Source organism: Furipterus horrens, unplaced genomic scaffold (genome assembly GCF_987537825.1).
Source record: "Furipterus horrens unplaced genomic scaffold, mFurHor1.1.pri manual_scaffold_10, whole genome shotgun sequence".
Lineage (NCBI taxonomy): Eukaryota > Metazoa > Chordata > Mammalia > Chiroptera > Furipteridae > Furipterus > Furipterus horrens.
The window spans coordinates 38,803,032-38,824,822 of record NW_028327180.1 but is presented as its reverse complement, the minus strand read 5'-3'; the positions used below and the strand labels follow the sequence as shown (position 1 = coordinate 38,824,822).

General features: G+C 54.4%; 1 protein-coding gene across 1 annotated transcript; it reads right to left on the bottom strand.

Moving 5' to 3' along the window:
- Nucleotides 1-1,021: 1,021 nt before the first annotated feature.
- Nucleotides 1,022-21,394, bottom strand: GNA11 (G protein subunit alpha 11). Its single transcript, XM_090289273.1, has 7 exons — nucleotides 20,998-21,394; nucleotides 7,978-8,162; nucleotides 5,815-5,969; nucleotides 5,049-5,177; nucleotides 2,964-3,093; nucleotides 2,680-2,833; nucleotides 1,022-1,301 (listed from the first exon to the last, which is right to left on the bottom strand). The coding sequence occupies exons 1-7, from the start codon at nucleotides 21,131-21,133 to the stop codon at nucleotides 1,111-1,113; spliced, it is 1,080 nt and encodes a 359-aa protein (XP_090145399.1). The 5' UTR covers nucleotides 21,134-21,394; the 3' UTR covers nucleotides 1,022-1,110.
- Nucleotides 21,395-21,791: the final 397 nt, after the last annotated feature.

The following is a 21,791-nucleotide window of genomic DNA, read 5'->3' as shown; positions in this document are numbered from 1 at the left end:
CTGCTGGCTCCCACGCAACCTTCAACAGCTCTGGGCAAGGTGCCCCTGCTGCCTACTCGATTTCCAGTGGCTCGGGGCACAGCGGTCAGCAAGTGCATGCAATGGAGGACACCATGCCTGGGAACCCCTGCCGGACTCTCCCTCAACCTCTCTCTGCCTCATGGGGACAGACCTGAGAATATTCTGAAAAAGTCCCCAGCCCACCGTCTTCACTGTTTCCAAACTGATTACAAAATGGAATGAAAGCAAAAGTGACTCCCATCCAAGTGGGCCCTCTCCTGGCTCCCGGGCCATGTGGACTCCCAAGTGTGCTCTCCAGCCTGGGTGGTGAGCACGTGACCCTTGGGGGCACAGGAACCAGGCCAGGGAGAGCTCTGAGAAGACCAGATGGCCCTGGAGACACAGCCCGGAGTATCACCCAAATCCCAGGGCTCTCAGAGGGCAGTGGGGACCAGGCAATCACCGGAGGCTGAGAGGGTCAGGAACCATCTCCTTCACTGCAGAGGAGCCCACATACTTCTTGTTTTTCCTTAAAAAAAAAAAATGGTTAGGCACTTCCCAGGGTGGGCAACAGGGGATGCCACCCACCCCCACTTCTTGGAGTCCTGTGAGCAAAAACACAGCAAAGTTGAGAGGATGGCAATAACTTAAAAAAAAAAAAAGGAAGAAAGAACAGTCAGTCTCCACATCTCCACGCCAAAGGACCAGGGCCAGCTGGGCGGCTCTGTCCCACGGAGGCCTGAAGGTGCAGCCCTGGTTGGAGTGACAGAAACTGAGGGAGGCCTGGAGGCGCTGGGGGCAGGGCACTCGCATGTCTCATCTCCGCCTGTCTCATTTTTCTTTTTTTTTGGTCTTTTTTCCATTTTTTTTTCTAGAAAAAAGGTGAGCCACAGTCAAGGTCAGAAAAAGGCAGCCTGTGCTGCTTGACAAAAGGTGAGAAGGTGCACGAAGTATATAGAGAGAAAGATGTACATCCCCTGATAACTGTGAAATAAAAACCATTGTTAAAAATATGAAAAAAACAAAAAACAAAAAACCCAGCTCCTCTGCAGGCAGAGCCGCGATCACATCATCACACAGGAGGGTCTGTCCCGTGGGCTCTCCCCAGGCTCACACCAGGTTGTACTCCTTCAGGTTGAGCTGCAGGATGGTGTCCTTGACGGCCGCAAAGACAAAGCGGATGTTCTCTGTGTCGGTGGCACAAGTGAAGTGCGAGTAGATGATCTTGTCACTGTCGGGGTTCAGGTCCACAAACATCTTCAGGATGAACTCCCGGGCAGCCTGTGCATCCCGCTGTGGCCCTAAGGGAGATGAGGCAGGTGAGTCAGGCCTGCTGTGCAACAGGTGGACACTGGGATGCCAGCCACATGGGCAGCTTATGCCATGGGCTCTTGGGCCAAGATGTGGCTTCAAAGAGGCAGTTTTGTGTGGGTGGGCGTGCATGGGGGTCTGCGCAGCCCCTTGCCCATCTCCACCCACTCAGCCCTTGGCCCCCCAGCTGGCACCACTGCTGCTTCACACACTAGGTGCTCCCCTCACCTCCAAACTGAGGTCAACCTTCCTTCCCAGCCTCACTTCACTCCATTCCATTCACACCACACCACAAATACACATCCACATCCAAACATGGGCATGTCCCCACACACGTGCACACGTGGCCAGACCTATATGCGCACATGCACACACCCATACATACCCACACACATGTGCATGCACAAAACAACTGCCACCCCAGCCACTACCTCACACGGCCATGATGGCTGCCCACCCAACTGTCCACAGCCCTGCCCAGAGGCTCCTGCCCATGATGTCCATCCTTCCCAGTCTATGGTATACACTCACCCTGAAGTCTTGGTCTCATGATTTCCTTACTGTTCCCATCTAGCAGTACTCCTGCTCTCCCCCAACCAGAGGGAGTCCTGTCTGCCCTGCCCAATACCACCCCCACCCACCCAAGAGGCCCAAAGGGCTGAGGTCAGAGCCCAGCACCCTAACCCCTGCCAGGCCTCCCTCACTCAGAACTACAGAGCAAGAGCCAACAGCCCAGATCACGAGGCCCCCAGTATGGGTACCACCACCGGCCATAGAAGGAGGGAGTGACTGAGCACGCTGAGGCACAAACAGCTACAGCTCATGGACAACAGAGAGGGGGTGCAGAAAGGACAGGTGGGATGATCTACACGAGTTGTCTGCCTTCCATTAGGAGCTCAGCTGATCCAAGGAGGTGTCAGGACAGTGATCCTAGGTCATTCTTTATCCCTAGCACCATGCTTTTCCTTATGGCCAGGCCACTGAGCTCACGTGAACTACTCACTCAGCGTGGGCAATCGGGGACAGGCCACTGAATGGGGCACTGGGAACTGCATTCCAGCGCAGCCCTCGTATTGCTATGCACTGATTGCAGGGTAACCCCTCCCGCAGACAATGCTCCCCCTGGGGACACAACGCCTTTCTGCCCATCAAATGTTCGGAGGATCCTGGAGGAAGCAATAAGAATATAGCGCCAGGGCCCCAGGAAGTCCTGGCCTGCCCTAACCATGCACAGGCCTGAGGGAACCACCCTCCGGGCTGTGAGATGAGGACACCAAAGCCCAAAGAGGGTAACGGATGTCTCCATGTTCTGCGGGGGCCACGCAGGAAGCACAAGGCATAGAGGGGCGAGGACACCCCTGTGCTCACCATCAAACTCGGGAAAATAGTCCACCAGGTGGGAGTATAGAATCTTGTCCTCCAGCAGATCCTTTTTGTTGAGGAAGAGGATGACTGATGAGTTCTGGAACCAGGGATAGGTGATGATGGTCCGGAACAGTGCTTTGCTCTCCTCCATGCGGTTCTGCAGAGGAAAGGCTCCAGGACTGAGGATGCCCCAGGGGCCTGTCCTCGGCTGGAGCCCCCAGAAGGGGGAGCCCTCACCTCTGCCCAGGGCCTCCCTCCCACCCACAGCAGACCAAGTGGTGCCTCACCTCATTGTCCGACTCCACCAGGACTTGGTCATATTCACTAAGGGCCACAAGGAACATGATGGACGTCACATTCTCAAAGCAGTGGATCCACTTTCTCCGTTCGGACCTCTGTCCTCCCACATCCACCATCCTGTAGGGGATGAGAGTTCCATAGGGACTCAGTGCTGGGCTCTACAGACAGCACTACTCCTGCCAGCAAGCCCCTCCCACCAGCATGGCCATGTCTGCTAGAGCTTTGAGGGCACCCAATTCCTGCTAGAGTCATGGGGGCTCCCCAATACCCATTAAAGCCCCAAGAACCTACTAATACCCATTAGAGCCCTGAGGGTCTCCCAATACATATCAGAGCCACACAGACCCCTCAATACCGGTCAGATCCCCAACAGCCCCCTAATACCTGTTAGAGCCCAGAGTACCCCCAATATGTATTAAGGCCATAAGGACCGCCCATGTATCTGTGGGAGCCAGCAGAGACCCCCATATCTGTGGGAATGAGAACAGTGTAGGCCTCACATCCGGCCTCTGGGAGTGACCAACTCCTGTCCTGATGGGAGCCCTTGGTCTAATGCGCCCACAGGCACACATGGTGGGTATGAGGTGTGGACCCAGTGTGACCTGCAATGGGCCACCCTCCAACCCCACATCCTGCCATCCTAAGGAAAGCCCCTCCCCTCCTTGGTCAGCATGCAGTCTCATCTGTAAAACACTAGCCCCAGTCTTGCTCCCCCTACAAGGAAACCCAGATAGACCGAGGGGCATTCAGTTGATAGACACGTGTCAGCCACTGCAAGGAAATGGACAGACGGCTGCAGAGAGCGAAGCCGGGTGTCCTGTTATTGGGTAAATATAGCAGGCTGCAAAGGCCCCTATCCAGTGTGAGAAGCAGGTAAGAAACACTGGGTCCAGAAACGAAAGGGAGGAGGAGGGTCCGGGGATGGCATCTGAGAGACAGGGTTAGTTACAGGGGCTTTCTTCTCCCTGCTTATGAATTCCCTAGGTTTTCAATGAGGAGGGATACTCTGTTTTTAAAAAGGAAGACAAAGGTTGTAAGGGAGAGCGGCCCTCAAGCCCCCCACACAGCCCCCTCCCTGAGCTGGAGAAGGTGGAGGTCCCCACAACTGCCCTCCCCATACACGCACACACTGCTGCATGGAAGACAAGGCTCAGACAGCACGGCCCTGGGGAGACACAGGCTCCCCACCAAGGCCAGCAGAAGCGAATCCACCTGGCAGGGATTTCTCAGAGGAGATTCCAGCAAGCACAGGTGGACGGCAGACGTGCCAGGGTGACTGTGAAGGGACATGAGAGTGGTGACAGACCAAGAGCCCTGTGTTTGGATGCCAGGCACACTGGCAGCTGCTGCCAGTCTGGGGAATGCCATCAGGGACAACAGTGTTTGGGGCCACAGCCTTCCTGGTGCATGAGCCGCCTCAGTAGAGCTGGGCTGAAACCTGGGCCCTCAGGGGCAAGGTCTCCACACAAGGTACCCCCTTTGGGACCAGGCTCGTCTCACACACTGGGGCAATGAGGCCATCATTCGATGACATCTGAGCTCTGATCAGGGGCAGGCCATGAGCTTGGTGCCAGGGCTCCAGCCTGTCTTCTGTGATCACACAACCAGACCAGTGCATAGCTGGAAGAGGGCACAGCTGGAAAAGAGGTATATGTACAGCTGGACAAGAGAGGTGCACAGATGGACAAGGGGCGTTCAGGACCCTTCAACTCTTCACAGCACCCCTGCACTGGTAGGAACGCCAGACCATTTATTGCTCCCGCACAAGTCAGCATCCTCCCTCACCCATGGCCCCTTCATGAAGACCTAACCAGAAAGCCATCTCTCCCAGACTGCCTCTGACCAGTCCCCAACAGTCACTGGGGCCTGGCTAACTCTGACATTTGGGGACACTTACTTAATCATAAATTTTATCTCCAATCCTAGATCAGAAGCTCCCTGAGGGCAAAGACCAGGATCCAATGCATCTTTTGCTGCCCTCACAATGGGAACCCCGGGTCTGGGAACAAACAGCCCTTAGCACCAGGCCTCCCCAGAATGCCACCACCCTTGGGAAGCCAGGACACAGGCACCTGAAGATGATGTTCTCCAAGTCAAAAGGGTATTCAATGATGCCAGTAGTGGGCACACGGACCCGAAGCACGTCCTGCTGGGTGGGCAGGTAGCCTGAGGTGGCTATGCGGTCCACGTCGGTCAGGTAGCTGCAAGAGAGCAGGGACAGGACTGCTCAGGCCAGGCTGGGAAGGGAGGGGACATCCCAGCCACCACTGGTCCTCCAAACAGCCGGGAGAGGCCTGCAAGGGTCTCACCAGCAGGGGCTAAAGCAGCCAGGGATAGTCAGAACAAGATGGTACAAGGCCTCCCCATCCCTGACCTGAACAGGAAGGAGCAGGTCATTCACTGGGTCTCATGGGACAGAAATGATGCTGAAAAGGGAAAGACTCGGGTGGGACTCTCCAATTACAGCTGCCCCATGAGCCGCTCTAGGAGGAGAAAGGAGACCAGCGCCGGAGTTTCCAAGAGAGGCGGCTGGGCTGGAGGGTGACTTTTCAGAAATAAGCTTACTATTTTAGAATTGTTTTGGATCCGCAGAAAAGCTGTAGAGACACAACAGACACCTCCAGCACACACCCAGTTTCCCCACCATGAATATCTTCTGTTAGTCCAGCACATCTGTCACAATTAACCAGTCAGTCTTCATGGTGTCATTAACTGAGACCAACCTTTTTCCAGGTTGCCTCAGTTTCTCCTGACATCCTCTTTCCCAGTCGCCCGAGAAAGACCCACATGACCTTCAGCCCATTCTCCAGTAGGGCAGGCGGGCAGAGCCCTACTCACTATTTGGCAGAGTCGGACAGCTGGTACTCCCGCCTCCGGTCATAGCACTCCTGGATGCCGGGGTCATTCCACAGGGTCTTGATGGCATTGACGTACCGGTGTTCAAATGTCGTCACCTTTTCCACGTCCACTTCCCGGATCAGGAGTGCATTGGCCTGTGAGGGCAGGAGGGAGAAAGGTCATGGGCTCTCCATGGGCCTGGACACACAGGGAGCACCCCTCATTCCAGGACATGGGTAGACACTCAGCACCCAGCTGACCAGAGCTGGAACCATCAACTCCAGTTTTGCATGAACATGAGAAAGAAAGGAGAGTCATCGGCCACAACTGTCCTTCAGTGCTAGGCCCCAAAGCAAACCCGAAGTTGAGGCATCTCAGAACAGGGCTTGCCCAGACACCACGTCCCCATGTGTTGGAAGGGGCTTTCGCAGGTGAGGGAGGTGTGTGCCACTAAAGCTGTATTTATAGAAACAGGATGCAGTTTGCCCCATCCTGTCCTAGATGCTGATGGCCATTTATGGTCCAAATGTGAACTGACTCTGAACTGAGCCTCAGTTGGGAGAAATCCTATCAGCAGAGACCCAGCGGGCCAGAGGTTCAAGGCGGCCACACACATGGCCCCATAGCCAGGATGGCAGGACTGGTAGGGGTCCCTGAAAACCTGTGAATTGGGGTAAAGGTAAGAACACACCAATCAGAGACACATCAGAAATCTGACTGACCTTCTTAAACCTAAAAGTAAATGGATTGATTTAAGCCACATTTGGATAGATATGGACTCCATGCCATGCATTAACCCAGGGAAAATTTCTGGGTGTGTAAAGAACCCTAAAAACAGATCTACAAAAGCAAAGCTAAGAAAGGTCACCAGTGAGCCATGATGAGTGCACAGCTGCTGGACTGCCTACTGGGGAGAGCAGACTGCCACTAGGTACACGCCCAGGAGAAATGAGAAAAGGTGTGCAACTAAAAACTTGTTCATAATTCTGGCTGGTGTGGCTCAGATGGTTAGAATGTCATCCCCTAAACTAAAAGGTCATGGGTTCAGTTCCAGGTCAGGACACATGCCTAGGTTGCGGGTTTGGTACCCAGTCGGGGCATGTACGAGAGGCAACTGATCGATGTTTCTTCCTCACATCAATGTTTCTCTCCTTCTCTCTCTTCCTCCCTTCCCCCTCCCCTCTAAAATCAATGGACATGTCCTCAGGTGAGAATAAAAAACAACAACTTGTTCACAAATGTCACAGTGCCAAAATTCACAAAGGCCAAAAAGTGGGGACAACCAAATGTCTACTGATGAGTGAATGTGGTCCATCCATGCACTGGAATATTACTTGGCCATGAAAAGAAGTGAAGCACTGACACTCACTACAATGCTCAGTGAAAGACAGACACAAAATGCCACACTCTGTGCTTCCACTTATGTGAAGTGTTCAGAACAGGCAACTCCACAGAAATAGGAAGTGAGTTCATGGTTGCCAGAAGCTAGAGAGGAAGATAGGGAGTGACTGCTAATGGGGATGGTATTTTTTTTCTTTTTCTTTCTTTCTTTTTTTTTTTTTTGTTTGTGTGTGTGGGGGGTTGCCTCTCACTCACGCCCCTAACTGGGGACCTGATATGCAACCTAGTAATGTGCCCTGACTGGGAATTGAATCAGCAACACTTGGCTCGCAGGCCAATGTTCAATCCACTGAGCCACAGCATCCAGGGCTTGGGGATGGTATTTTTTGGGGGAGATGGAAATATTCTGGAATTGAATAAAGGTGACTGTGCATGACTCTCTGTGACTATGTTAAAAACAAGTTGTGTACTTTAAAAAGTTATTTGTATGGTATGTGAATTCCATCTCAACAGAGCTGTTACTAAAAAAAAAAATGAGGGAAATGCCACCCCCATGGGGTCACCAAGAGTCAGATATGGTGTGTGAAGTGCCTGCTAGGGCAGAGGTTCTCTGAGTGGCCAGGAACCAGGAGTTCGCACAGCCCACCCCAGGGCAACTAACCCATTGACTAGCTTCCAGTCCATAGAATGGGGGAGCTAACAGCTACCTGATACGGGAGCTCAGAGTTCCACCAGGATGTGCAGGCCTTGCATCAGCCCCCACTGCCCCCCTGCAGCCTATGTTCTGCCCAGGTGGTGCTTCCCAACAGCCTACAGCCTCACCTTATTCTGCTCATACTTGTACAGGATCTTCAGAGTCTCCATGGCCCGGATCATGGCCTGCATGGCGGTGAAGATGTTCTGGTAGACCAATTTGGTGAAGCCCCGCTTGTCCTCCTCCGAGTAGCCAGCCCCATGGATGATGCGCATCTGCTTAATGAATGTGCTCTTCCCGCTCTCGCCTGTGCCTGCAACAGGCAATACGGCCCAGTGAGAGCACAGGGACCAAGACCCACATGCTCACCATGTCCCCACCACGTCTCCACCCGGCATGCCAGGAGATGAGCCTCTGGGACACATGCTCCTGCTCCCAGGTGGCTCACTCAGATCAGGCATGGGACACACCTGACCAACAGGCGACCACTCTTTGAAGCACATCCCTGAGATTTACCTCAGTCATCCTTCCACCTGCACCCATCCTACAAGGAGGAAACTGAGGCTCAGAAAAAAGAAGGATGGCCCTGACTGGTGGCTCAGTGGGTTGGGTGTCGTTCCACAAAACGAAAGGTCACCAGTTCAATTCCCAGTCAGGGCACATGGTGGAGTTGCGAGCCAGGGGCTTGTGAGAGGCAATAATCAATCACTGTTTCTCTTCCTCTTTCTACCCTACCCCCCTTCCTCTCTCTCTAAAAATAACAAAATCTTACATTAAAAAAAAAAAAAAAGAAAAAGAAAGAATGACGTCTACAGGATGGTTAGCACCTAAGCACAAAACAGGCAAGTCTGTCCCATAAAGTGGCCTGCTGGGCAGTGACAGGAGCTGGGTGGCCACCACACTAGGGATGACTCAGTGCAGGTCAGAACTGAACACGGCTGCAAAAGAGGACATGAAGGCCCATAGAAGTTACATGTCTCTCCACCAGATGCCGCCACCTCCTTACCTAGTCAGGATGACAAGCAACCTCTCCCTTGGAGTTCCCTCAGCCCTTTCCCAAGCCCATTCCAGATCCCTGTCTAATCTGACAATGTCTGTCGACATCCGCACCCAAGGCCCCAGCTCCATAACAGTCTCCTTTAGGGCAAGAGTTTGGTATCTGCATCCAAGGCCATGCGGTGAGGGCCAAATCCAGTTGCAGGGCACAGGGCCATCACCCTGAGGTCCCCAGAAGCTCCTTTCTCATTAGGTCCAAATGTGTAACTCAACCCAACATCAAGACATCCCAGAGTGCTCTCCAGCTCTGTCCTGTGCAACCACAGCACCATGCCCCATGTCTACACAGAGGGTGTCACCCTGCTGCCCCACCACCAACCACATCCGCTCTCTTATCTCTGTTCCACCGTTCTGATCGGCACATCACCGAACCCCTTGGATCTCACTTCTTCCTCAGAAAGCATGAGGGGTGCAGCCATCTTACCGAGCTTTCCTAGGGTGAGCACGCTGGCCCTCCCCCACCTTAGAGAGGGACCCACTGAGGCTCTGCTGCCTTGCAAGATTAAGAAGTCAGGCAAACCACCTGAAAAGGGGCCCCTCAGCCAGCTGTGTCCTCACCCCAGTCTCAGGGTGTGCCATGCATCCAGGAGCCCTCCATGCCTCAGATCCCTCCCAGCCCCCCTCCAGCACCAGTTTAGCCCCGGGACCCTCTCCTGCTTCAGCTTCTCTCCCTGCTGCTCACCCCACTTATGTGCACCCCCACACACAGGGGCAGCAATTGAAGCGGTTTTAACGTGTCCACAAATCTCGGAGGAGCTGAGGCCTCCCACCAACAGCCACGAGAGGAAGCCATCCTGGAAGGGGCTCCTGCAGCCCCCGCGGAGCCTGCAGATGAGGCAGCGCTAGCCACAGCTTGACTGCAGCCTCATGAGAGCCTCTCAGCCAGAGCCAATCCGATTCCTGGCCCTCAGAATCTTCAGCTACTGAGTTTTGGGGTGATTTTTATTACACAGCAAGAGAGAACTTGTAAATTCTAAGAACACACTGCTTCAGACACTACTCAATTACACAACAAAGGTCACCTCTTGGGGACTCAGAAGATTCCAAACTTGCCCGAACCCACCCCTCTAGGCTCATCATCAGCACCCTCTGAGTCGCCCAACACCTGTCCAGCTGCCAGAGCTGCGCCTCTGTCCATGGTGCCATCTGCTCACAGTCACCCGTGACCCGGCCTTCGCCACAGAAAACCCTGTGCCTCAGGCAGGCAGCTCCCCTCCCTGGACACTGGAAACCATTACCACCACCTGTGTGGGGAGTCGCTCTGCAGGGGTCTGCCATGAACCTCTATGACTAGAAGCTCCTGGAGAAGAGACCAGTGGCATGGGCCCCACAGTGACCACACTGCCCTGCAGCCAGGAGGCCCTCAAACAGCATCAGAGTGACTGACCATAGGTGCCTGAGTTCACTAGGGGAGACCCAAGTCACAAATAAGACACACCATAAAGCAGGGACCCAGGCTGTAGCTGCTTCTTTCTGGTACTTTCATGAACCACTTCAGGTCCTTTCTGGAATAAATAAATTATGGCTTTGGTCCTGTCATCAAGTGGTAAATACCCCACACCATCCTACCTCAGACAATCACCTTGGCCACAAAATGTACAAGAGGCCAAGCACCCACTTCTCCACCCACCTGAGTTCCAGGGGCAGGAAAGGGTAGAGAGTCCATGCATGTGATCCCATGTCTCCCCAGAGGGATCCACACTGCCCTTCCCTCACCATACACTGCAGGGAAGGGTGGATGATGTGCTAGGAATGTGGTTTCTAGTGCATTTTTCTCTTAATCCAGGGTCCCCCCTTGGCACTGTTGACAGGTCGTTCTGTAGTGAGGGCTGGTCATCCTGGGCACCGTACGGTGTTAAGCAGCATCCCTGGCCCCTTCCCACTCGATGCCAGGAACACCTCCAGTCATGACAACCGAAGATGACCCCAGATATCACCCAGAGTCCTGTAGGGACAGGGTCAGCCCCGTTTTTGACAAAATGCTATTATTTCCCAAAGGTAACTGCCCTGCTGGTCTGTCTGGAAGGGTCTCTCACTGGAAACAATCAAACAGATACAAGAATTAAAGCCAAACACCCAGATGTAGCTAAACTGGGCATGTCTCACATTCAGTCCACTAGGCCCCTCTTGCTGCCAAAGCCTCAACTACAGAGAAGGAAAAGTAGCCTCGGCTTTCATTTGAGGATGTTGGGAGGACAAGTGACGAGTCTGAAAACCAGATCACTGCCCAAGCGAGAAAGAACAGACCTCACGCCAGCTTTCTTAAAGTGGAGGCAAAAATGATAACACAAGGCCCCACGGAGCTCTCCAGAGGCAGAGCAGGCACATTGAGGGGTATGTGTGTCACACACGCACACATGCACGCACGCATCCACACTCATACACATACATACACACATGCATGCAGCCCATGTCAATCAGCCTGAGACACTGCCCTGGCCCCAGGAGAGGGCAGGAGGTGTGGAGGCATATCTGTGGAGGGGTCCTAAATGCTACCCCATGATTGATAAGAAGCTGCCAGTCCCTGGAGACATCAGGGGTCCTGGATGGGGCAAGTGGCCAGGGTCATGCAGGTCCCTCCCAACCCCATGGTCATTCAGTCTGCAAGTTCCCCCACACTGCAAAGCCAGCAGCCATGATCAACCTCCAGAGGAGGAAAAGGCACAAAAAAGCACAGGCATGTGGTGTGGTAGAGGTGTTAACTCATCTAAGTGTGACAATCATTTTGCAATACATACTTGCATGAAATCATCATGTTGTATGCCTTAAACTTACATGTTACATGTCAATTGTGTCTCAGTAAAGCTAGAGGGAAAAGCAAAAGGGACACCCCAGGGACAATGTAGCCTGGGACGTGAAATGGGCAGCCATTACTTTTGGAGGAACATCAGAGAAAGGAGGGTGTGGAAGCAGCAGCCACACAGAGGGGAGGTCTGCTGAAGACGGCACCAGGTGCCATGCGCTGCCTGCATTCTGGGCCAACAGAGACTGAGTGAGCGGACACCAGCACCAGCTCTGAGTGTGAACCTCCAAGCCAGGAGCAGTGGCCTGGGAGGCAGGAGCCAGCAGGGTCCTCTGCCCTGGAACAGGACAGGCCCAGCTGGCCTGAGAAGTGTTCAGTCACCACTATGCCCAGAGGGAAGGGAGGGACAGGCTCTGGGCCATACAGCATCAGCCAAAGTAACCTGCTTCAGATGCTCTGGCTGCAGTCTTTATTTTAAGCTAGCTGCTCAGTCTCCTGGTCCACTCAGCCACTGCCACATCTTGTCAGCACATGGTATCTGTGACAGAATTTCTGGCCCCAGGATCCCCCATGCACCTGACCCAATGCCCACCTGCCCACAAAAGTCTCTGGGTGCGAAGTCTGCCTGGACTTCACGGCCACTCACCCTGTCCATTGCAGATTCTCTAGGGTCCTGGTCAGCTGTGCCCTCCTGGCCTCCAGCACATTCTGCCCAGCCTTCAGTCATGCTTCCCCAGGAGATCTTGTCACACACACCCTTCCACAATTGCCCCCTCTTGGAGAAAAGCAAGCCCCCTCCTCAAGCAAATATTTGCAAGACACCCATGATTGGGTTTCATTCTGTCCATGTGTGCTGATCCACAGCACTCAGTGCACCCCAACCACGCAGAGGGCAGCTACTCTGAACCCACAAGTGGCATTCTGGGCAGCTTTATTTAAAATGGCCAAAAATGCATCAGCCCCATGTCCTTCAACAGGCAGTCACAAACTGTAGCCCACACTACTCAAGAGATGACAAGGAAGCCCCGTGGACATGCCCAACAGCTGGCGGGCTCCATGGAATTGTGCCAAGTGGGAAAAAAGTCAACCCCAGGAGGCTATATGCCTTCTGGTCCTGTTTACAGAACACTTCTGAGGTGTCACAACTGTAGATTGAGGATGTATGGGTGGTTGCTAGGAGGGGGGAGGGTGACATGAGGGTCCCCCTGGTGCTAGAAATGCTCAGGGCCCTGGCAGTGGTTGTGGATTCAGGTGCCTACACAGTGATAATACCGCAGGGAAGTGACACACGCTTACCACCTCCCCATAAGGAAGTTGAGCAGCTCCAGGTCCTGGCTACAGTTAGACCTCAAGTTCATGTCCGTGGGTCCCCTAGCCCTGCCTCCGATGGTTTCTCAGTAACAGGAAAAGCCTAGCATTTTGAGAGGACATCTGTGGGCACCTGCAGCTGTGTGCCAGAGCTTCCACCACTGCTAAATACAAACCACCCCTATGGGCCCTTCCCCTACCAACCCTACAGAGTTCCTGGCACAAAACACCCAAATTCATGGTTTCCAAGAAACGCCCAGCACCTCAACACCCAAGCCGTTCTTTCCAGAGGCCATCCCTGCCATTTATTCTGTATCTGTGAGGTCTGCAGGTTCTCGTTTTCAGCACACTGGGGATAAGCTCCCTAAAACCAAGGGTCTGCCTGCAGCCTTCTGACTCCAGCTCCTAGCACAGGTCACAGAAGGCACTGTACAAGTTTTATCCAATTTGACCCAATCCATAGTGCTGGCTTCATCATGCACCCCCACAGATCCCCAAGTCCTCTAGCCAGGCAGGCCAGACTTGACCTCTGGTTACTCCAAGAACAGGGGTTGGGGGTACCTGGGGTACAGCTCAGTGGTTGAAGGTCTCACCCCTGCCCAGCTAAGCTCCTAGAAGCTGGCTCTGCCTGTCCATGGAGCCCAGCGGGTTGGGGGAAACAGCAGGGCTGAGGCCTGCAGGACGCCCCCTAGTGTACTCAGTCCTGCCACCACCAGGAGGAGAGAGTGAGTGCTGCCTCAGCTGAGAGAACAGAAGAGGAAGGAAAATAAGCCCGTCTATGAGGGGAGAAGGCCACAGACCTGCCTTCACTAATTGGTGGAGATCTAGGATTGGATTAAAGGAAGTGAGTCTGAGCTCCAAACCCTAGCAAACACCCCCAAATATGGTAGAGAAAAGAGGTTCAACTCCATGCCAGCCACAACCTGGAGAGCAGGAAGGATGGCACTTATCTGATATCACTGACAGACTCAGGTACACAGGCCATCGTATCCACAACCGCATGGGCAGGTGGCCACAATCTGGCAATAAAGCCTAAATGTTGGAGTCAGAAACTGGGGCTGGGAGCTGTCACAAGGCTGTCTACCACTCTGGGGTGAGGGTAGTGAAGCCAGGAACTCCCAGGGCCACAGGGAGGCCCAGGCAATAGCACCGCCAGGAACCTGGGCTCCTGGAAACACAGCCTGGAAATGCAACATGGGCCTCAAGCTATGTCAACAGGTCCATGATCAACAAGGGAGATGCAGAAAATGCAAAACCCTCACGCAGCTGAGGATAGCCACTACATGCCCTCTCTCAACCCCACTCATTCGCTCACTCATTCATTCAGTGATACAACTATCATCTCACCTCCCACTGGACAGGTGAGGGCACTGAGGCACAGAGAGGTTAAGTGGCTTTGTTGAGGTCACAGAGCCGGTAACTATAGGACCTCAAAAGACTAGGCTCTTCTGGCTTTGCAACCACAGTGTCTCCCCCATCCCAGGACTTCCATCTCTCCTGTTCCACAACCGCTGCCACAGGGAAGTGGAAAATGTAAGCGCACTGGGGAAAGTGCTCCTCAGCCAGCCACAGGGCCACCCAAGAGAGAACACACCAAGAGAGAGAGAACACACCAACAAGCACTAGCACTGATAAAAGACAGGAAGTAGGACAAAAAGCGTGAACCTACAGACTCATCACAACATCTTATCTCCACCCCAAGACAAAGCCAGTGTGCCACACCCCTTGGTCAGGACACTCCGCCTGCTGTAACTTAGGCCACTGTGCAACAGCCCAGGGGTGGCACTGGTTCTCCCGACAATTTCTGTGGGTGTCTTCTGAGCTCCCACTTTTATCCCCAAATGCTGGGCTTTTAAAAAAAAGACTTTATTTATTTATTTTTATAGAGAGGGGAAGGGAGGGAGAAAGAGAGGGAGAAAAACATCGACTGGGCCCTGAGGGAATGGCATGATCCACCAGTCCCATCCCATTCCCTACCCTCCTTTAGCCCAACTGTGGGTATGTGGGCAGGGCTTGGGGACTGGGGGACAGAGATGGGGAAGGACCCTGACCACCTAGCCCAGCTCACTGACATCACCATCAACTCAGATGAGAGGAATGATGGGGCAGAGACAGGCAACCTGCCTCCAGTTCATACTCCTACCCCCAGGGGTCTCCCTGAGGGGTCTGACCCATCAACTCTTGTTCCTCCCAATTCTACACAGCCCATCGAGGTCCACGAGCAAACAGACATGACAACAAAAAAAGGCAGCTTCCACCAGTTTGAGTTGGAGCTGCTCTTTTGAAGGTGCTTATGGTGCACCCACCCCCTATAGCACTGTCCAGGTGCTAAGGATCATAAAAGGTACCAAGATGGCCAAACCCCTGACAGCCAAGCTCTGGGGACCCTGTTGTAAGTCAGTGAAACCCCGGTCAGTAGCAGAGGGACCAGCCAGCCAGTGTGGACACCATGAATAAAAATAACACTGACAGTGCTTCCTTAGCTTAAAACCCATCACCCCACTTTTTCCTCACAATAATCCTAAATTATTGTTGTTCCATAGGAGAGAAAACCAAGACTTCAGAATCACATGGGGACAGAAACCACACTTCAACACTTTCTAGCACTTCCCACCTTAGTCCTGGTATGGACACCTACCTCGCAGGGCTATTGCTGCACTTTTTTTTTTTTTTTTTTTTTAATATTTAAGATTTTATTTATTTATTTAGACGAAGGGAAAGGAAGGAGAAAGAGAGGGAGAGAGACATCGATGTGCGAGAGAAACATCAATCAGTTGCCTCTCGCAAGCCCCTAACTGGGAACCTGGCCTACAACCCAGGCATGTGCCCTGACTGGGAATCAAACTGGTGATTTTTCGGTTTGCACTATGATGCCCAACCCATTGAGCCACACCAGTCAGGGCATATTTCTGCAGCTTTTTAAAAGAGGCTTATGCAAAGCTTTCTGCTTGCTGAAACACCTACTGTGTGCTATTTCATCCTACCACAGTGCTTCAGGGGAAGAGGCACCATTCTCATCCAACAGATGAGGAAACCCAGCCTGGGAAATACAACTGAGTTGCCATGGTCTTACCTTAGAGCAAGCACCTCCCCTCCTGCCCCCTGAGGGGGGTGTCTCAGGATGGATGATGAGCCCAGCCTCCTACAGGAAGCCTGCAACAGGCAGATGTGAGCTGGGCCCTGGAGTCCCTGTGTGCCCACCCAGCAGAGCAGAGGACCACGGGCAGGTGGCAATGGGGCTGCCTGAGCAGGGAGCCTCACATTTAAGCAAGGTGGGGCATCAGGGGTGCCAGGTGATTCCCATTTCACTCCCCTGGGAGGAAATAAATCCCATCCCAAATCAGTCACTCAGAACACGCTTCTGAAACCTGCAGGGCTCTGTGCTACATTATGGTGGGGTGGTGAGGACCTGGAGGTGGGAGTGGTGGCAGGGTGACATGCTCACCAGAGGCCAGGTGCCCTAAGGCTAAGAAGCACAGGGAGGCCATAGGCCTTAGGGGCACAGGAACTATGAAAGTCCCCTTCCTCAAGCCAACCAGCTAAGCTTTGGGGTCCTGGTTCTGTGAGCAGCCTGAGTTCCATCAATAAATAATCCTATACACGGGTGTTCCCAAAACCCTTGGAGACTCCCTAAATCCCATCTGCTGCTCATGAACACCAGGGCACAGGCTACCAAGGCTGACTGTCCCCATTAAATAGGCCACAGCTGCGAGCTAGGAAAGGAGTGCCCTTTGGAGGACAAGGGACAAGACCGTTCCTCCCCACTGCTGTCCAGCTCTGTCCACCCCGCATGGCTCAAAGTCCCAGATCAGACGCACCCCACCCCAGGCCCTGGACAGAGGAGAGAGAAATGCACCCCTCCGCCAGGGGTTCTCATCTAAGCTATGTCTGGTTTCCTGCACACCACTCCAAATGCCCAGGGCTATAGGCCGTGATGTCTGCAATGGTCTGTGGGGCTGCACCTAGGAGAACTCCACCACAAGAAGCAGAAAGTGAAACCTTCTGTGGTTAAATGTCTGAGGCTGAGCACTTCCTCCAGTCTCACCGCAGTGACCGGCACAGCTCCGCACATACAGAGCCACGCCCGGAAGCATAGTTGTCTGTGCAAATGAAGTTCAGCGCCAGTCTTGGCCCCAGAGCTTGGTGACACACCTGAGGAGGCAGTCTGGGCTTCTGAGGCACTTCTAGGGACTGCACCAGGGAAAGCAGACCCTTTTAGCCAAAACATTTAATTCAATTTTGATTTTAAGCATATTGACTCCTGGGGTGGGTTGAGGCCCTTTCACAGTCCCAGGGGAATCAAGGAGGGAACGAGAGGCCACCCAAAGGTGCTTTCTGCTCTCTCGGTCTGCAGGGGATGTGGCCAGGCGTCTCTGCCAGAAGCTAGTGGCCACACTCTAAACTGCACCTCAAAGCACTGGGAGGCGCGCCCTTCCCGCAGAGCCACCACACCCCAGGCCAGATTCCAAGCCTTTTCACCGCCCTGTGCGGCCCAGAGCTGGCTGACAGGAAGCCTGAGGAACTGACCGCCCTGCTTTATTTAGAAATCCCTGGAGCCACAGGGCTCAGCCTGGTCAGGACACTGGGCCTCTGCTCCTCTGGAACGTGGCTCCTGTGGAAGGCCTTGAGTTTCATATGGGAAACTTGCCTGGAGGAACAGACAAGGGACCCCCTCAGTGGTTTTCTACTAAATGACAGAAACATTGTGGCAAAGGGCTGTGTCAGAAGCCGGAGTGCCCACCTGGGACCCCTGCTTCAGAGCTCCCAACTAGGCCTCGGAGTTCTGGTCCACAGGATAGGAGAGCGATGTGCGCTGTTACGGACCTGCAGTGGCCATCCCACTCCCAACCACAGACATAATGTTAACAAGGACACAGCCTGGAACACCAGAGCTATGTATGACACTGAAGACCTGCATCCTTGCATTCACATGTACACTGTGTGTTGAGTGCACACACAGATGCACACACACACACACACACAACAAAACCCTGAAAACAAAAATATGCACTTTTTAAGCACTCACAAAACATCTGACAAAATAATTCACACTAGCTCTGCAACACAAATTTTATGAAAGGTACTACCATAGGGTAGGGGGCTCTGAAAAAGAGGTGGTCCCACCCCCAGGGCATACAGGACTATTTCTGAGGACATCTGTGACTGTCAGACTGGGGGTGATGATGGCATCAAGTGGGTGGAGCCAGAGATACTGCTCAACTCCCCACAGTGCCCAGGATGGCCCCCCACAGAGACTGACCTGACCCCACCTTCCCTGAGGGGGAGACCCTGCTATATGGAAAAGAAATACCTCTTTGAGGAGTCAAAAATCAGTTTTAAAAAGGAACAATGGAGAGAGCACTGGGGACAGAGCCCATGAGGTTCCCCCAGTCTGAGGGCCAGAGTACAGCTCCAGGAGCTTCACAAGTTGGTCACTCTCATCACCAGGATGAGACATTTAAACCTCCACCAGGTTCAGAGGCCCACAGGTCACATGCATACAAGCCCAGGGAAATACCAGACCAATACAGTGAAGAAGTGGCAAGGGCTCCTCCAGTGACAGTAACTTGCTCCACCCGGTTCCAAACTCAGGTGCCAAGGCAGACACCACCAGAATCGCACAGAAAAAAGCCACCCCCCAGCCTAGACTGCAGCTGAAAAGCTCAGTCTGCCCTTCAATTTTCTCCCTGCAAAATGAGGACAGCCCTCAACCAGTGGCTGGCTTGCTGGAGGGGAGAGGGTGGGATGAGTCCCACAGGCAGGTTGGGCACCAGGCAGAGGGTACTCAGTAAAGATGCCCTCCCTGCATCCTCACACCCTACCCAATCCTCTGGTCATCAAAGTCCTCCCAGCAAGGAGTCCTCAATCTGGGAGGACAGGCTGCCTGGTGATAAGTGTTCCCAGGGTTCCCAAACAGGTCCTGGGCCCAAAGCCTGCAGGATCACTGGTAAGGAGCACCTCAGGGTCAGCCCCCACCTCCACACATCCTCTAGCCCTCCGCCCAGCACTGACAGCTATCCTCATGTCAGAAACCTTCACCATGGACCTGTGCACTCACGTCACCCTCACTTCTTATCTGCCCCCATGCCTAGGATATAACCTCAACAGACAGGTGTCCAATCCCCTCTGCTGTGCAAGTTGGCAGCAGTGGGCTAGGCACCTATCTGTTGAGGTTATATCCTAGGCATGGGAGCAGATAAGAAGTGAGAGTGACGTGGCCACTGACTCCTCAAGCCCTAGGGCAGACACTGGCCACTTTCAGATCAGTTGCAGGGCTCCTGAGGGACCTCCAAGCCCAGGGAGAATCCACAGGCACACCAAGGCTGCAGAAGCACAGACTGCTGACTTGTGGCCTTGACCCTCACATCAATCTAGAAGCCTAGACACACTGAGGACAGACTGCAGGGGCACCTGGAGGCGCACACAGTCCCTGATCAAGGCCGAGTGATGGTACTGTTAAAACACCTCTAATTTCTAACCCCCTTTCAAAACAAACTCTACTGCCCACTACAAAATACACCTACCACAAGGTCCTCCCAAGTGCCACTCGAATACCATTGCAAGTTTCCTCCAAACTTTAAGGTTGCTCTCTACCTGTCTTCTGCAAACCTGGCCTTTTCATAGTCTTTAGGTAAATCAAAATATATATTTGGAAAAGAAAATATGGAAGGTACTTCATCAAAGGGAGGACCCTGCAGATGGAAGAAACAATGCATTTCAGCCAAGACCCGCTGCCTCCCAAAGAGCCACCAACGCCACTACCTACTATCAGGAGCCCCACACAGCCTCTAAACCCTCCTCCCACCCCAGGCCCATCAAAACTACCTGTGAGCAGCTTGCAAGCATTTCCAACTTTCCCCGGAGTCCAGGAATGAAAATGAAGCAGGGCTCATAAAAGGCAGGGCCCAGGTTTCTGTTCTGTAAATGACCTTCTTGCCTTTGACAGCAGAGGTAAAGTCCTTCAACAGCCATTATTTGGGGTGACAACACTGACAGCTGGGCCAACTCACTCCCTGCAACAGGTGTGCCCTGGGGAGACAGGGACTCCAACAGGAATCTTCCCTGGAGGAGGAGGAGGACCCAGGAGAATCAGCTCCCACAAAGGCAGAAGGAAAAGGCTTGGGGAAAGTCGATGAATTGGCCAGTTCTGAAAACCTGCAAAGGCTTAGGGCCCCACCTGCTCCCAGCCTACAGATAAAACAGAAACCTCCAGAGAGAAGAAAGGCTGTCTTTTCCCCCACCGTGTGTTCCCTTTTCAGGAAGGAAAAAGTTTTCCCGCCGGGGTTGGGGGTGCAGGGAGGCACGGAGACACAGAAACAGCTTGAGGGAATGGGGTTGGGGGTTGGGGGTTGGGGGGATAGGCCCTGAGTGTAGGGAACAGGGCTCCACCTGGTGGGAAGAGTAGAGATGGGATAATGGAAGGTGAGGGGCGCGTCTGCGCCTGTGGATTACAACCCAAAGGTCTGGGCCTGAACAGATGCTGGGTGCAACGAGGTGGGATACACACTGGGGTAGACAGAGGGAGGGCCAGCCCTATGGAGGGAGGGAACGCATCTCTTGAAAAGGGTCAGAGGGCAGACCCTCCAGGGTTCTGGAGGCCCGACCTGAACAACAGAGGTAAGGCTGACCCAGCAAGGATCAGGGACCTCCCATGGACAGCACAGGTTGACCCTGAGGATCCCGGATCCGGATGCGGACAGCTTAGGCAAGGGCTTACCCCTAGGGTTTCAGAAACTCGACATAAAGGGTAGAGACAAGAGCTGGCTCTGAAGAAACCGGAGACCTCAAGTGCACAGTACAGGCAGGGGTGACCCCACAGTGGACAGTACAGGCGGGGACAGACCCCGAAGCCGGGGTTCCCGCCATGCACAGCACAAGCAGGGACTGACCCCAAAGCCCCAGAAGCCCTGCTGTGGACAGCACCGACAGGGGCAGACCCCGAGGCCCCTGTCTCCGGCGTGGACAGCACCGGCAGTGTCGGCCCCGCCCGGCCGCTCGCGCACCGTCGACCGCGGACCCCAGCAGGCCCGACCCAACTCACCAAGCAACAGCAGCTTGAGCTCGCGCCGGGCGTCGCGCTTATCCCGCCGCAGCTGCTTCTCGATCTCGGCGTTGATCCGCTTGGACTCCTTCACCTCATCGCTGAGGCAACACGCCATCATGGACTCCAGAGTCATCGTCCCGGCCCCGGCCGCCCGCCGGCCGCCCCCGCCGCTGCCCCCCGGCCCGGCCCTTGCCTGGAGCCGCCCTGGCTGCGCCCGCCGGGCCCTCGCAACGGCCCCCGGGCTGGCCGCTCCACTCGGCTGCCTGCGAACGCCGGTCCCGCTCGGCCGCGCACTCCACCCTGGCCACCCTGCGGCCGCGCCACCACCGCTACCGCCGCTACCGCCGCCACCAACCGGAGCAACCGCGACCGAGCGACAGCGCCGCACACCCTAACCCGTGAGGACTCAGAGCCGACGGGCGGGCGGCACGGCCAATGGGAGGAGGGGGTAATCAGAGTGCCCGCCTAGAGGGCGGGACTAACGGCCGAGGTGGGCGGGGAGGGGCGGGGCGAGGCGGGCGCGCCCGCAGGTTTGGTTGCGCCAACGTGGGAAGGGGGACGCTCAGCCCAGAGCTACGCAGGGCCGCCCGGGATTGTGGGAATGTGGCGGACTCGGCGGGCTGGTTGTGTTGCGTTCGGTTCACCTCGGCCTGGGTCGGCCCGGCTCCGATGGAGAGCTGAGGGGACAGACCGGGCCAATGCGATCACGGGGCTGCGCGAGACACTGGGGTCCCAGCCTTCGCGGTCTCCCGGGAAGTAACCTTCCACTTATCCATTCTTGGAACAAGCAT